Here is a 14,465-nt window from a genome sequence, read left to right on the forward strand (position 1 = left end):
GGAAGCTCCAGAAGAAGACTATATCTTTATCTGACTTTCCTACCTGCCAAACATTGGAGCTTCACATGTTCAAATTTATAATCTTGTTTGTATACGGTTTGACAACTATAAGGGAATATGAAAAAAATAAAAAAGAGAGAGAGAGAAAAAAAATATATCATTAATTATAAAAGACGTGAAGGGAATGAAAAAAGAGCATAAACTTTGCTATATTTTGGATAAGGGATAAGGGAATGATATTCGTATCCCTTCCTCCGTTGACATAATTATATTCTAACACCACGAATACTTTATTATTATTTTAAAAAGTAGTCATACCTTTCACTTTTGAATAATGCATTTTTATCAATTTATTTAAAATAAATAAATATATATATTTTTGAAGTGGACTGGGTTATCACTTTTTTTTTTTTTTTTTGAATAATTAGAGCATCTCCGACCATTGTGTATATATATTTTTTTAATGTAAATCTGATGTGTAATTTTGAATTATTTAATTTTAACTCCAACTATTGTTGTATACTTTTTGTGTAAAAATATATCTCCAAATGATAATCAATCATGTGTCATGCCAGGACCCTACATAACCTTTATAAATTTACTTAATATATGGTTGATTTTTTAATGGAACGAGAAAGGGGATGAGAAAGGAAATATGTTGATATGTTAGTGTAAAAATATTATGTAAAATACACAACCCTTTACACATTGGTGATATGACAATGTATCTTAACAGATTGCTGAAAATGGAAAAAATCTACACATCATAAAAATGGCAGTGTATATTTTATACAAAAAGGTATTTTAACAGACCGATATAGTTAGGTAATTGAAAATTAGAAAAAATTAAAGAAAATTAGAGAAAATTAAAGAAAATTAGATGAGATAAATATTTCTATAAGAGTCATAGAGTCGGATAAATTATACTAAAATTATGTTGATAAAGAATGACGGTCATTTTACATAATAATATTTAATAACATCATGATGATATTATATCTTACTCATGTAAAACAGTCTGACACATTCCAACCGAAAACTACTTATTATTATGTTTTATTTACTCATCACATTATTACCGTATTTTTGTCTTTAATCTATAATTTAGATAAGATTTTTTATTTTTTATTTATTTTACATGTCTTCTCTTAAATTAATTTTTTTTTAACCCTTATTGATTAGTCATCCCAAAAATGTTTTATTTACTCTTATAAATAAATATTCACTTATGAATTATAACGGTAAATAAATATAAAGTGAATACTTCTATATATATATATATATATCCTCTAACTAAATTGCTTTCCTCTCCCTTGCAATGCGTATAACCTCTCTCTCCTGTGATGCTAAACCAGGGTCAACTTCATTCCCTTTCTTCTTCCTCCTCGCATTGCGCATGCCCTCTCAGTCATAACAATGTCTCTTTCGCATGCCCCCTCTCTCTTCTAGATCTCAGACAACATTTGACAAAGAAAAGTCAACGCTCTCCATATTCTCCTTGCTTGTATCGAATCTAGTTAGAAGAAACTGATTCAATCTCTCTTCTCACTACATATATGTGTATATATATATATATATATATCTAATTATTTTCACAGATTTATATGTAATTCAGTTCATTCCTTCATCATGTTGAAGGAGATTCAAAGAAGAGTCAAAACCACCAATAATTCCCCAAAACCTCACAAATTCCATAAACCTTCACAACCACCAAGAATTTCAGTTTCAATGTCCTTTACTTCAATGTCTTTGTTTTGTCTCATTTTCATGTTATCATTCAATGCCATTTGTGGCAGTGCTACCAAGCCTATCATTCTACATGAATCCCTCAAAAAACCAACCTTTCCTTTCCTCTTCCCCAAAGCCAAATCCTCTGTCCTCCCTGACCCATCCCTTTTCTTCTCCCCTCACCTCCTCTCAACCCCTTTGCCCACAAACTCATTCTTCCAAAACTTTGCCCTCAACAGAACTGCCCAACCTGAATACATCCACCCCTATCTCTTCAAACCTTCTCTCTCCTCACTTTCTCTCTCCTACCCATCTCAGTTCTCCAACTCTTCCATCATATCCCAAATTTTTAAGGCTGATCTCACCATCTCTGAATCAAAAAACAATAACAAGAAAAACCATTCAAACCATGTAATCTCTTCATACAGTGATCTTAGTGTCACCTTAGACATTCCCTCAAGCAATCTGAGATTCTTCCTTGTCAGGGGAAGCCCTTTCTTGACCTGTTCCGTCGCAAAAAGGACTGAGCTTTCCATTTCCACCATTCATACCATTCTTCGTTTATCTTCAAATAGTGCTCTAACCAAACACGCCATCAAGCTTAAAAATAAGCAGACTTGGCTTTTGTATAGTTCTTCACCAATCAAATTGAGTACTAACAAGTCCGTGATAACTTCTGATGGGTTTTCCGGCATCATTCGGATTGCCATCTCGCCGGATTCCGACGACGAACCAATCCTTGACCGGTTCAGTTCTCGCTATCCGGTATCCGGAAATGCCATATTCACTAAACCATTTCAGTTGGAGTACAAATGGGATAGTGAAGGTAATGGAGACTTGCTCATGCTTGCCCATCCTCTTCACATTCGGCTTCTTTCGGCCAATGATTGTAAAATCACTGTTTTGAAGGATTTCAAGTACAAAAGCATTGATGGTGAGCTTGTTGGCGTTGTTGGAGATTCATGGGTATTGAAAACTGCCCCAATTCAGGTAACATGGCATTCCATTAAAGGGGTAAAAAAAGAATCCTATCCTCAGATCATTAATGCACTCCACAAAGATGTGAAAAGTCTCCAGACACTCAATTCAACAACATTAGGCTCATCATCTTATTTTTATGGGAAAAGGGTTGCGAAAGCCGCGAGGTTGGCATTGATTGCTGAAGAGGTGAGTTATCCCAAGGTGATTCCTGCAATCCTGGATTTCTTGAAGGAGAAAATTGAGCCATGGTTAGATGGAACATTCGGCGAAAATGCTTTCTTGTATGATGAGAAATGGGGTGGACTTGTTACCAAGCAAGGATCCAATGACACTACGGCTGATTTTGGTTTTGGAATATACAATGATCACCATTTCCATTTGGGTTACTTTCTTTATTCAATTGCAGTGCTTGCAAAGATTGATCCTGCTTGGGGGCAAAAGTACAGGCCTCAAGCTTATTCACTTGTAACAGATTATATGAACTTGGACACGAGAGCAAATTCGAATTATCCTCGTTTGAGATGCTTTGATTTGTGGAAGTTGCATTCTTGGGCTGCAGGGCTGACTGAGTTCCCAAATGGGCGAAATCAGGAGAGCACAAGCGAGGCAGTGAACGCGTACAATTCAGCAGCGTTGTTGGGGTTGGCCTATGGTGACACCAATCTTGTTGCCACTGGATCGACACTCGAGGCAATGGAGATTCAGTCAGCTCAAACATGGTGGCATGTGAAAGAGGGCAGCGAAATGTATGCGAAAAAATTCACCAAGGAGAACAGGGTGGTGGGCATTTTGTGGGCTAATAAGAGGGACAGTGCACTTTGGTTTGCTCCACCAGAATGGAGAGAGTGTAGGCTGGGAATTCAGTTGTTGCCAATTCTGCCAATCAGTGAGGTCTTGTTCTCTGATGCTGAGTATGCCAAAGAGCTTGTGAAATGGACACTGCCAGCTTTGAAAAGGGAAGGAGGGGTTGAAGAAGGGTGGAAGGGGTTTTTGTATGCCTTGCAAGGGATTTATGACAATGGTGGTGCTCTGCATAACATTAAGAACTTGACTGGATATGATGACGGAAACACGCTTTCGAATCTTCTGTGGTGGATTCACAGTAGAGATGTGAAGAAGATTGATGTGAAGACCAAGTGAGAGTGTTCTTGTATGATCAATGGATTCACTAAATTAATATAATAGCCTCGTGACTTCAGTGGTCTAGTTGGTAGAGAGCTCAGCTCCCCGAGCGATTTTACCCATATTCGGGTCGCCTTGACCAAAGCGTTGTTTTGGTATGCATGTGAGACAGGCTCATTATGTATTTTAGTTTTTAAAATTTATCCTGATTGTGCTTCCTCCTCCTACTAGTGTTTATTATGGACTAATGTAGAAATCAAATTGTGTCGATTGATTTTTAATTTTTTTTTGTTTTCATTGGAGATTTTGGGTCTTCATATTAGTCTGGTTGAGGAGGCCCCGGATGACATGGGCCAGGTCCGACTCGCAAAACACAACCTTCAGTCCGAACAGCTGGGTCAGCCCATAGAAAGACACTGCCATATGGGCCGAGCGGGAGTAAGCCCATCAAGGGTGACCAGGGCTTACAGAGGAATAGGCCCAGGTCCAGCAATTAGTAAATATCTTGTAAATATCTTGTAAGTGTCTATAAATAGGAGTTGGAATGAAGAGGAGAGGGATCTTTCCGGGTTGAGGTGTAAGAATTCTAGAGAGAGAAAGAATAGAAGGAGTTTCTTGCATCTTCAATTGGCGCCGTCTGTGGGAAACGCATGAAAGTTTGGTTGATCAATGAGGAGTATCGAATGGATTCAAACCAATTCGGTTGATCGAGACTCGATCTTGCGGATTTGAATCCAGATCTGAGCGATTGTGACCTACTCTGGAGGAATTACGATTCTTGAAGCTTTGGCAGGAGTGACTTCAGATCTACGCAACCACGAGTTGCTCGATTGTGGCAGGATCTGACGGATTTAGAGTTTAGACAATTCAGATCTTGTAAACAGTGAGCATAATTCGGAGAATTAGAAGCCAGATCTAAAAATTCCTACTCACGAAGCTCAGATCTACTCGCGAACTTGAGATTAATGCCTTTACTCCGTTCGGGAATAATGATAGGTGAAAGCTCCAATCCGATGGAGGCTGTCCAGCAAACAAAGCTTGAAGAGTTGATGAACTTGATTGAAGCTCTCAGAAAAGAAAATGCAGAATTGAAAGCTGGACTGCAGCATCGGCAAATACCTGCGGTTTCGCATCCACTTCCGGTCGGAGAAGGAGGTGTTCCATCTAATATCGCGCATCAAGGCGATCAGGACGAGAACAATCAGTCAGCTCACCACCGTGACGAAAGGATGATGGAAAATTTGCCGCCAAATGTTCGTCGAGTTGAAGATCACGAAGGATCGACTCACGTTGATCCGCAGCGGGAAAGGTTTGACCGAGAGGAAGTGATGGAGGTTGATCGCCGTCGAGTAGCGTCGCCTTGGCAAAGAGAGTTCATAGAGGAACGGTCGTTCGATCCGTCTTACCGGCCCTCTATGGTTACTGTCACTCATCACGGTTCGGAGGGCAGAACCGTAACTCACAGAGCTACCGCTGGACTCCAGAGAGAGAATGAAGCTCTCCGATCCGCGGCTCGGACGGTGGATTCACCATTCACCGACGAGATCTTGAATGCGCCGCATCCAAGGAAGTTTGCTATGCCAGTCTTTATTCTGTTTGACGGAACGACCGATCCGATCGATCATGTGTATCATATCCAGTTGAAAATGGCCCTGAATACGGAAAACGACTCTTTAATGTGCAAATGTTTCCCTACAAGCCTGGCCGGACCGGCGCTCAGCTGGTTCAAAAACTTGCCTAGGAGCTCCATTGGCAGTTTCAGAGACCTGTGCGATCGGTTCATAAGTCAGTACTATGGGAACAAACGCCCGCCGAAGGACATCTCGAGCCTCTTCACGATGCGGCAGCACAAGGATGAACGTCTCCAGGCCTTTCTTACTAGGTTTAATCTCACTAAGAGTATGGTGATCGAATGCCACCCTTCTACGGCAGTTCAAGCCTTCAAGTTAGCCATGACACGCGGAACTCCCTTTCACACCAGTCTGGTAGTGAACACGCCGGCTACCATGGATGAACTCAATGAGAGAGCCGATGGCTTTGTGCGCCTCGAAGAAGAGGAGGCAGCTAATGCTCGGACAACGTCGCTTGTGTCGACCGAGGAGAAGTCCAAGGCAAAGATCAGGCAGAAGCAGGCTCAGCCACAACGTCAGACCACTTGGAAGGCCGAAAAAAGGTCCAGGGAGGAAGAGTTGATTACTCCGCTGAAGGTCACTCTGGCAAGGCTGTATCAGGAGAACAAGGACAAGTTTCATCCACCACTGCCAATTAGACAACCCCTCGAGCAGAGGGATCAAACTAAACATTGTGTTTTTCATTCTGATTTCGGACATCAGACTAACGAATGCAGGAACCTGAGGAGGCAAGTGGAGATGTTGATAGCTAAAGGGGAGTTTGCGAGTTATGTTCAAGGCTCGGCGATGGAGCAGAATCGACCAGTGGAACAAATAAAAAGGAGTCATAAACAAAGCTCCCACAATTCGCAACCAGTTCGTATAATCAATGTTATCCATGGTCGACCCGAGCCTAGTGAAGAGTCAGATGAGCTGCTACGGGTGCGCCTGCGGCAGGCGCAGATGAAGAAAAGGGTCGGCAATGTGTCCACTCTACACCAGCAGAGCCCGTCAATGCAGATAAAGTTCGACTGGACAGACCTGCAGCGTGTTCAACTGCCTCATGACGACCCGTTGGTAGTCAGTTTGACAGTGGCAGATTGCTTGGTGCGCAGAGTTCTGATCGATCCTGGGAGCAGTGCGAATGTTATGCCGAGGGACACATTTGACAGGCTCGACATTAAACCAGAGAGGCTCAAGCCCACTGGAAATCCCTTATTAGGGTTCGATGGGAAGAGGGTGGAACCCGTCGGGATGGTGGAAGTAGAAGTTCAAGCTGCAGAACGAGCGCTTATGGAAACTTTTGTGGTTGTGGAAATTCACCCCTCGTATAATCTCCTGATGGGAAGAGGATGGATTCACAGAGTCCGGGGTGTACCCTCAACTCTGCATCAGGTCATGAGGTGCCTCGGGCCCGATGGGGATAGAGTAATAGACATTCGGGGGGATCAGGTCGCAGCCAAAGAGTGTTATTCCGTCACACTAAAGCATGCTGGGAAAGGAAAGGCGCCCGTCCGTTCGACAAGCCCCAGATAGCAATTACAGAAACCTCCGCCCGAACAGAATAGGGTGGAGGAGTCAGTCGACTTGACCGAGGAGCCCCTTCTGGATGTGCAGATCGATCAGTCCAGGCCAGAACGAACTGCCAGAGTAGGTATAAGACTGACCAGAGAAGAGCGGCAAGAGCTAGTGGATTTTTTGTCCCACAATGTCGACGTATTCGCATGGAGTCACCTAGACATGCCTGGAATTAGTCCTTCCGTATCCTGTCATTCCCTGAATGTCAATCCCAGTTTCAAACCAGTGAAACAGAAGCAGCGAAGATTTGCTCCAGAACGTAATCAGATCATAGCGGAAGAAGTCGATAGGCTGCTTGATGCGGGATTTATCAGAGAGGTGCACTACCCTGAGTGGTTGTCCAACGTCGTTGTAGTGCAGAAGAAAAATGGGAAATGGCGAGTATGCATTGATTTCACCAATTTGAACAAAGCCTGCCCGAAGGACAGCTTCCCGCTGCCTAAGATTGATCAAATGGTGGATGCCACCACTGGGTATGAGCGTTTGACCTTTCTGGACGCATATTCAGGTTATAATCAGATTCCTATGGACCCCGCAGATGAAGAAAAAACTTCTTTTGTCACCGAGCGAGGTACATACTGCTACAAAGTTATGCCTTTCGGGCTAAAGAATGCGGGAGCAACTTATCAACGACTTGTTAGCAAAGTTTTTAAGAATCAAATGGGTAAGATTGTCGAAGCCTATATTGATGATATGGTGGTAAAGAGTAGGAAAAAGGATGATCATCTGAAGCATCTGCAAGATGTATTCGATGTACTAAGGCGATATGGAATGAGGCTCAATCCGACCAAGTGCTCGTTCGGTGTGAGTTCCGGGCAGTTTCTGGGACACGTGGTCAACCGCAGGGGCATCGAAGTTAGCCCCGCTCAAGCAGAGGCTTTGATTAAGAATGCCGAGCCAAAGACGATCAGAGAGGTGCAAGCCCTAACAGGACGAATAGCTGCGTTAAGTCGATTTGTTTCAAAGTTGTCAGACCACTGCAAACCATTCTTTGACACGATTCGGAGCCATGGAAGGCAGGTCTGGGGGGATGAGCAACGACAGGCATTGACTCATTTAAAGCAATATGTGCAGAATCCTCCAGTCCTGTCAGCCCCAGAACCGGAAGAAAAGTTATTTCTATATCTTGGAGTATCTGGTGTCGCGACGAGTGCCGTTCTGATTCGTTGCAAGGAAGGGGTGCAATACCCGGTATTTTATGTAAGCAAAACACTGATGGAGGCAGAAAAAAGATACTCAAAGGCCGAACGGGTGGTACTTGCACTTGTACATGCAAAAAGAAAGTTAAGGCATTATTTTGAATCCCATCCCATAGCTGTTCTAACAACTTTCCCAATCAGAATGCTCATGCACAAGCCAGAGCTCTCGGGCAGAATGACAAAGTGGGCCATAGAGTTGAGTTCATTTGACATAACGTACGAGCCGAGAACAGCTATTAAAGGGCAAGCGGTGGCCGATTTCCTACTAGAATGTGATGCCGAAGATACGGAAGAGGACCTTAGAAGCGGCTCTTGGAAACTTTTTGTGGATGGCTCCTCTAACCAGATGGGGGCTGGGATTGGGATCAAACTGCAAACCCCAGAGGGTACTTCCTTGAGCCAAGCACTCAGACTTGAGTTCCGAGCCACCAATAATGAAGCGGAATACGAGGCGTTGCTAAATGGATTAAAGTTGGCCAGAGAGCTACAGATCAAAAGTTTGACAGTGTATAGTGACTCGCAGTTGATTATTCGGCAGGTAAATGGTGAGTACGCAGCCAAGGATGACATGATGGGGGCATATCGTTCTACCGTTCTGCGTAGAGCCAAGGACTTTGCAAAGATTGAATTCATACAGTTGCCGAGGGAACAGAATGCAGATGCAGACCGTTTAGCATGCAGTGCTTCGAGTTGCGGTGAAACATTGGCGAGGGTGATTCCAGTGGGAATAGTGACCCAGCCGTCCATTTTCGAAGAACCGATGGACTCGGACCCTTGGCAAGTCAACGTCATGCCGTATGAACCGAGTTGGATTGACCCAATCATTACCTATATTCGAGATGGCATTTTGCCTATGCAAAGGGATGAAGCTAGGAAACCCAAAAAGAATGCTGCCAAGTACGCCATCGTGCGGAACCAGCTGTACAGAAGGTCCTATTCTGGCCCATACTTGAAATGTGTCACCCCCGCGGAGTCGCAGCAGGTACTGCGAGCTATTCATGAGGGAGTGTGTGGCAATCATTCTGGGGGAAGATCGTTAGCGCATAAAGCAATGACACAAGGGTATTTCTGGCCAAACATGTCAAGAGATGCGGAGGAGTTCTCTCGAAGGTGCGATAAGTGCCAACGATATGGACCAATGATCCACCAACCACCTGAGGAATTGCACGTAATGGCCTCGCCGTGGCCTTTCGCGCAATGGGGGATGGATGTGGTCGGTCCTCTGCCAACTGCAAGAGCTCAGAACAAGTATGTGTTACTGGCCACGGATTATTTCACTAAATGGGTGGAGGCAGAACCGTATCCTAGCGTGACTCAGACTCAGGTGAGACGATTTATCTGGAACAACATTATCTGCCGCTTCGGTGTTCCCAGAACAATAGTCATGGACAATGGCACAAACCTCGACAGCAGGCAAGTAAGAAAGCTGCTGGAGGAGTATGGAATCAACCAGAAGCTGGCTGCAGTAAGTCATCCTCAGGCTAACGGACAAGCAGAAATCACAAACAGAACCATTTTCGCCTGCATTAAGAAGAAGCTGGAAGATCATAAGGGGAAGTGGTTGGATGAACTCCCGAACGTTCTATGGGCTTACAGAACCACCCAAGGCGGCCGACTGGGGAGAGCCCGTTCGCAATGGCGTATGGTACCGAAGCAGTTATACCGGTTGAGCATTTAGTCCCCACTATCAGAAGCTTAGCATGGAGTCGAGATCAGAACGACAAGATGTTAAGACTGAACCTCGATATGATAGACGAAAGGAGGGACGCAGCGGCTATAAGGCTAGCATCGTATCAGCAAGTGCTGGCGAATAGTCACAATAAGAGAGTAAAACACAGGGATTTTGCCCCGGGCGATCTGGTTTTGAAAAGAAAGGTGGGGATGGTCAAAAAAATGATGCCACCCTGGGAAGGCCTATACAGAATTGCAGAAGTCATTGGCAAAGGGGCATATACGTTGGAAACCATGGCGGGAAAGTTGGTCAGCAAGCCCTGGAACGCCACGTCTCTGAAGAGGTACTACCAATAGAGGCTAAGTTCTGGCTTTAATTGGATGTTATTTGTTGTCAATCAAATACGTATGAATGAGCAAGTTACTGGAATTTACAAAAAAAAAAAGAATTTTCTTTTCCAATGGTCTACTATAAAAATTCAAAGCCAAGTGGCAAGTGGCATTCTAGCCGAGCGCCAGGCACTTAAGCAAGACAAGTGGCAGCTGGCACTATAAGCCGAACGCCAGACACTTGCTAAAAATCTAAAGCCAAGTGGCAAATGGCATTCTAGCCGAGCGCCAGGCACTTGAGCAAGGCAAGTGGCAGCTGGCACAATAAGCCGAACGCCAGACACTTGCTAAAAATTTAAAGCCAAGTGGCAAGTGGCATTCTAGCCGAGCGCCAGGCACTTAAGCAAGATAAGTGGCAGCTGGCACTATAAGCCGAACGCCAGACACTTGCTAAAAATTTAAAGCCAAGTGGCAAGTGGCATTCTAGCCGAGCGCCAGGCACTTAAGCAAGACAAGTGGCAGCTGGCACTATAAGCCGAACGCCAGACACTTGCTAAAAATTTAAAGCCAAGTGGCAAGTGGCATTCTAGCCGAGCGCCAGGCACTTGCCGTACAAACACACAGCGAAGCTAATATAAAAAGAAAAAGAGAGAAAAGATATGTATATACTGAAGATAAGTTGAACAGAGCACAACACATAGAGAAAAAGAGTTCGGCCATTTCATTAATATTGAACATTTAGTTTACAAAAGAGAGATGTCCATCATTACAAGAAGATATGAACTAGAAGAATTCGAAGGAGCCCTAGCTAGACGCCTCAGTACCAACAGCATCTTAGTCTTGCCGACTCGCCTCCTCGGCCCCATCAGCCGCCTCACCTTCATGAGGTGGGGAATCCAGGTGAATAACTGAGTCGTTCGGCTGGGGTTCAGCGTCAGCAGTGGCTACAGAGGGAGCCACGGCTGACGATTGGGGAGCGGTCAGTGGCAGAGCGGCAGGAGGAGCTGTGATGATCCTTGAGGATGCGATGTCCTGGCACTCATCAAATATACGTTCCGCTTCGGTAGGTTCTGGGTCGACATAGACCCCCAGAGGTTCGATCCCCAGATCCTTGTCTACCTCATCCGGAGTGGAGCTGGTCTGTCCCTCATCCGGAACCCGGTCGGCGAAACCTTCCCGGAATCCTTGAGCATACCGAAGAGCACCGACCCTGGAGAACCGAGCGTGAAGGGCCAGCATCCCACCACCCACTCTGCTGATAGCGTCGATCAGAGCGGTACGCTCGTCCAGAGCTCTTTTTTCAAAAGCCATCCGAGCAGACTGTTCATCAGCTAGAAGGCGTTGGAGTTCTGCCTTCTCTTCTCTGAGTGATTCCTGCTCAGTCTGCCAGACGCTCTTCTCAAGCTGGAGGGCGTCCTTCTCATCCTGAAGGGAATCATTCTCCTTTTTCAGGACATCTCTCTCTTGCTCGGCTTTGTCAAGCCGAACCAGCACCTCGGTATTCTTCATGGCAAGGAGGTCGTTTTCTTTATTAGCCACCTCCAGGCTGTCAGAATACTTTCGGGCCCTGGCGTTCCCCATCTCCACCTGCTTCTGCATGGCCATCATCCCGAACAATGTCTGCATAGGCGCACAATAAGAACGGTTAAACCAATAGTCAGAACGGGCGAAGGCAAGACCAAGTAATATAAGAGAATTCATGAGTTAGAAAATAAAAGTCACCTCCATAGCAGATTGGGGGAAGCGACTGAACACGTCCTTCTGGGAAAGGCCCTTTGCCGCCTCAATGTCCTTCGGAGTCCACATGCTCCTGTAGTAGGCCATAGCGGTCTGGCCATCCTTCAGCATGGTCTCGTTCGGTTTCACGAACGTCCCATCCGTTCGGGTGTACCGAGGGGCCCATGGCGGTAAGCTGGGGATAGAAGGGGGGCCTGAAGCAGAGGCAGAGCCACCAGCTGCAGGAGGCCCAGAGGGAGAAGGAGCTCTGATCGCTCGGTGCAAGAGAGTACCCGGCCCAGAGACTCGGGTCCTTCTAATAAGAGGCTCCTCCTCAGGATCGATTTCACTGTCAGGATGAGGCCTTTTGCCTCGCTCTTTGTCCCGACCGCCCCCCGCAGCAGCAGGAGCTATGGTAGCTGGGGAGGGCGCGTTCTGGTTGGCAGCAGGGGCGCTGGCAACAGGGTTAGTGGCCACTGCGCTCGGGACAGTGTCAGATATGGTGGCTGAAGAAGAAGCCGACGCTGGAGAGGAGGTCGCCCCAGCAGCAGGAGTGGCTGGGGGAGTATTTTTCCTCCTGCCAAAAGAGGGAATCTGCAGTCTGCTCATATTGTAGCCGAGTGATGAGAGCGCAAAGAGGTTATCTGAAGTGAGGAGATCTGAGCAGGAAGGAATATCGTTCAGAACGTATCTCTTCAAGTAGTTACTCCTATCCCTGCAAACACTATAGCTCAAATCATCACAAGGTATTCCCAAGGAGCGGCATAAGTAAGTGCAAAAACGAGGAACGCATGTTTCACAGGGGCAGTCATGTTTATGGGATTTGAATTTTTTATAGGAGGAGACAGAGCAGACACCAAAGGCGCTCGGGATTGGGTAATCCTCTGCAGCCGGCGAAGACCAAGCCCCACTAATGCCCACTATGCTATCCCTCCAACCCTTTTCAGATTTTATTGTGTCAGTGCATATGGACATCTTCTCGAACGGGTAGAGGTGGTAGAAGGGCTCGTTAGTACGGATCTTACTGACCTTATAGCACAGAAGGAGGTCTATGAGGTCAAGGTCCAGATTTCTGTCACGCATCAATAAGAGCATAACAGATATGATCCTAAAGAAGTTGGGGTTGACCTGCAGAGGGGATATCCCCAATCTATTGAAGACATAACTAAAGAAAGGGTGCAAAGGGAACCTAACAACATTCAGTTGAAGGTTCGTGAATAAGACTTCGCCGGGCAGGAGGCCGGCGCCGGTCGTAATATTAACGTCTTGGGGGCAAACCCTAACTTCGATGTTGTCAGGAAGTCTAAGTCTCATACGAAGAACACCCAGATCTACAACCATGGTGGAAGTGCTAGAAGAATCTAAAAGAGGGAAAATGGAAGCCTGCCGAAAGTAAAAAGAACGAAACTAACCTCGGAGGACTGCAAGATCGCTGGGAGAATGACTCTCGAAGGATTTCACCGGAAAAGGCTTAGCACAGTTCTAGAAAGAGGGAGATTTGACTGATGATGGAGACGGTAAAGGGAAGTGAAGTGGAATTCTAGAGCATTATAAAGGCAAGGGGGCCCGAGGGCCGAAGCGTCGGGAAGGCAAGAAATCCCTCGAGCCCCGGAACATTGATTCTGGATCTGACCGTTCGCTCCCCACGTGGTTATCTCGAGCCGTCAGCGTCATGATGAGACGCCATCAATAATTACCCCTTATTAAATAAGGGGCAATTATGGGGGCAGTTGAGGAGGCCCCGGATGACATGGGCCAGGTCCGACTCGCAAAACACAACCTTCAGTCCGAACAGCTGGGTCAGCCCATAGAAAGACACTGCCATATGGGCCGAGCGGGAGTAAGCCCATCAAGGGTGACCAGGGCTTACAGAGGAATAGGCCCAGGTCCAGCAATTAGTAAATATCTTGTAAATATCTTGTAAATATCTTGTAAGTGTCTATAAATAGGAGTTGGAATGAAGAGGAGAGGGATCTTTCCGGGTTGAGGTGTAAGAATTCTAGAGAGAGAAAGAATAGAAGGAGTTTCTTGCATCTTCACTGGTAAATATGTTTTCCTCAATCTTGGGTGAGCATCAGCTACTGAGTTTAAGATGGGTTTGGTTCTGGCAGCCCCTAAAACAAACTATGGAAAAAGATGGGAACTTAATAGAACTTGCCTTCCTACCAATTAAAATTGGAGAGAGAAACAGAGGTTTGGGGATAGGAAGGGAATGGATAATGATTGGGGGATTGTTAAGAGTTTTGCAGCTTTAGTTGAGGTGAGTCAGGTGACCATAAGTCTTTCTTCCACATTCAAATTTATGGTCCATTTTAATTCCCACTTTTTGATTGAGAAAAATAGGACCACCAAGTCATCAATGAGAAGATGAAAAAAACTCTTCCATTCTCTCTCTCTCTCTCTTTTTTATTTATTTTTATTTTTTTATTTTTTATTTTGGGTAAATTTCTTTGGAATACGGTGAATGAAAGGAAAATAAATTGTGTATTAGATTAGCATGAATATTTTTTTTTTAATAAAATTATAAGAA

At 45.2% G+C, this 14,465-nt stretch overlaps 1 protein-coding gene across 1 annotated transcript; it reads left to right on the forward strand.

The window, feature by feature from the left end:
- Positions 1–1,318: 1,318 nt before the first annotated feature.
- Positions 1,319–4,058, forward strand: LOC132316056 (glucan endo-1,3-beta-D-glucosidase ARB_01444-like). Its single transcript, XM_059814554.1, has one exon. The coding sequence runs from the start codon at positions 1,630–1,632 to the stop codon at positions 3,847–3,849; it is 2,220 nt and encodes a 739-aa protein (XP_059670537.1). The 5' UTR covers positions 1,319–1,629; the 3' UTR covers positions 3,850–4,058.
- Positions 4,059–14,465: the final 10,407 nt, after the last annotated feature.

Source organism: Cornus florida, unplaced genomic scaffold (assembly GCF_030987335.1).
Source record: "Cornus florida cultivar Cherokee Brave unplaced genomic scaffold, ASM3098733v1 CherokeeBrave_3.0.0_Hap2_Chr07, whole genome shotgun sequence".
In the NCBI taxonomy this organism is placed as follows: Eukaryota; Viridiplantae; Streptophyta; class Magnoliopsida; order Cornales; family Cornaceae; genus Cornus; species Cornus florida.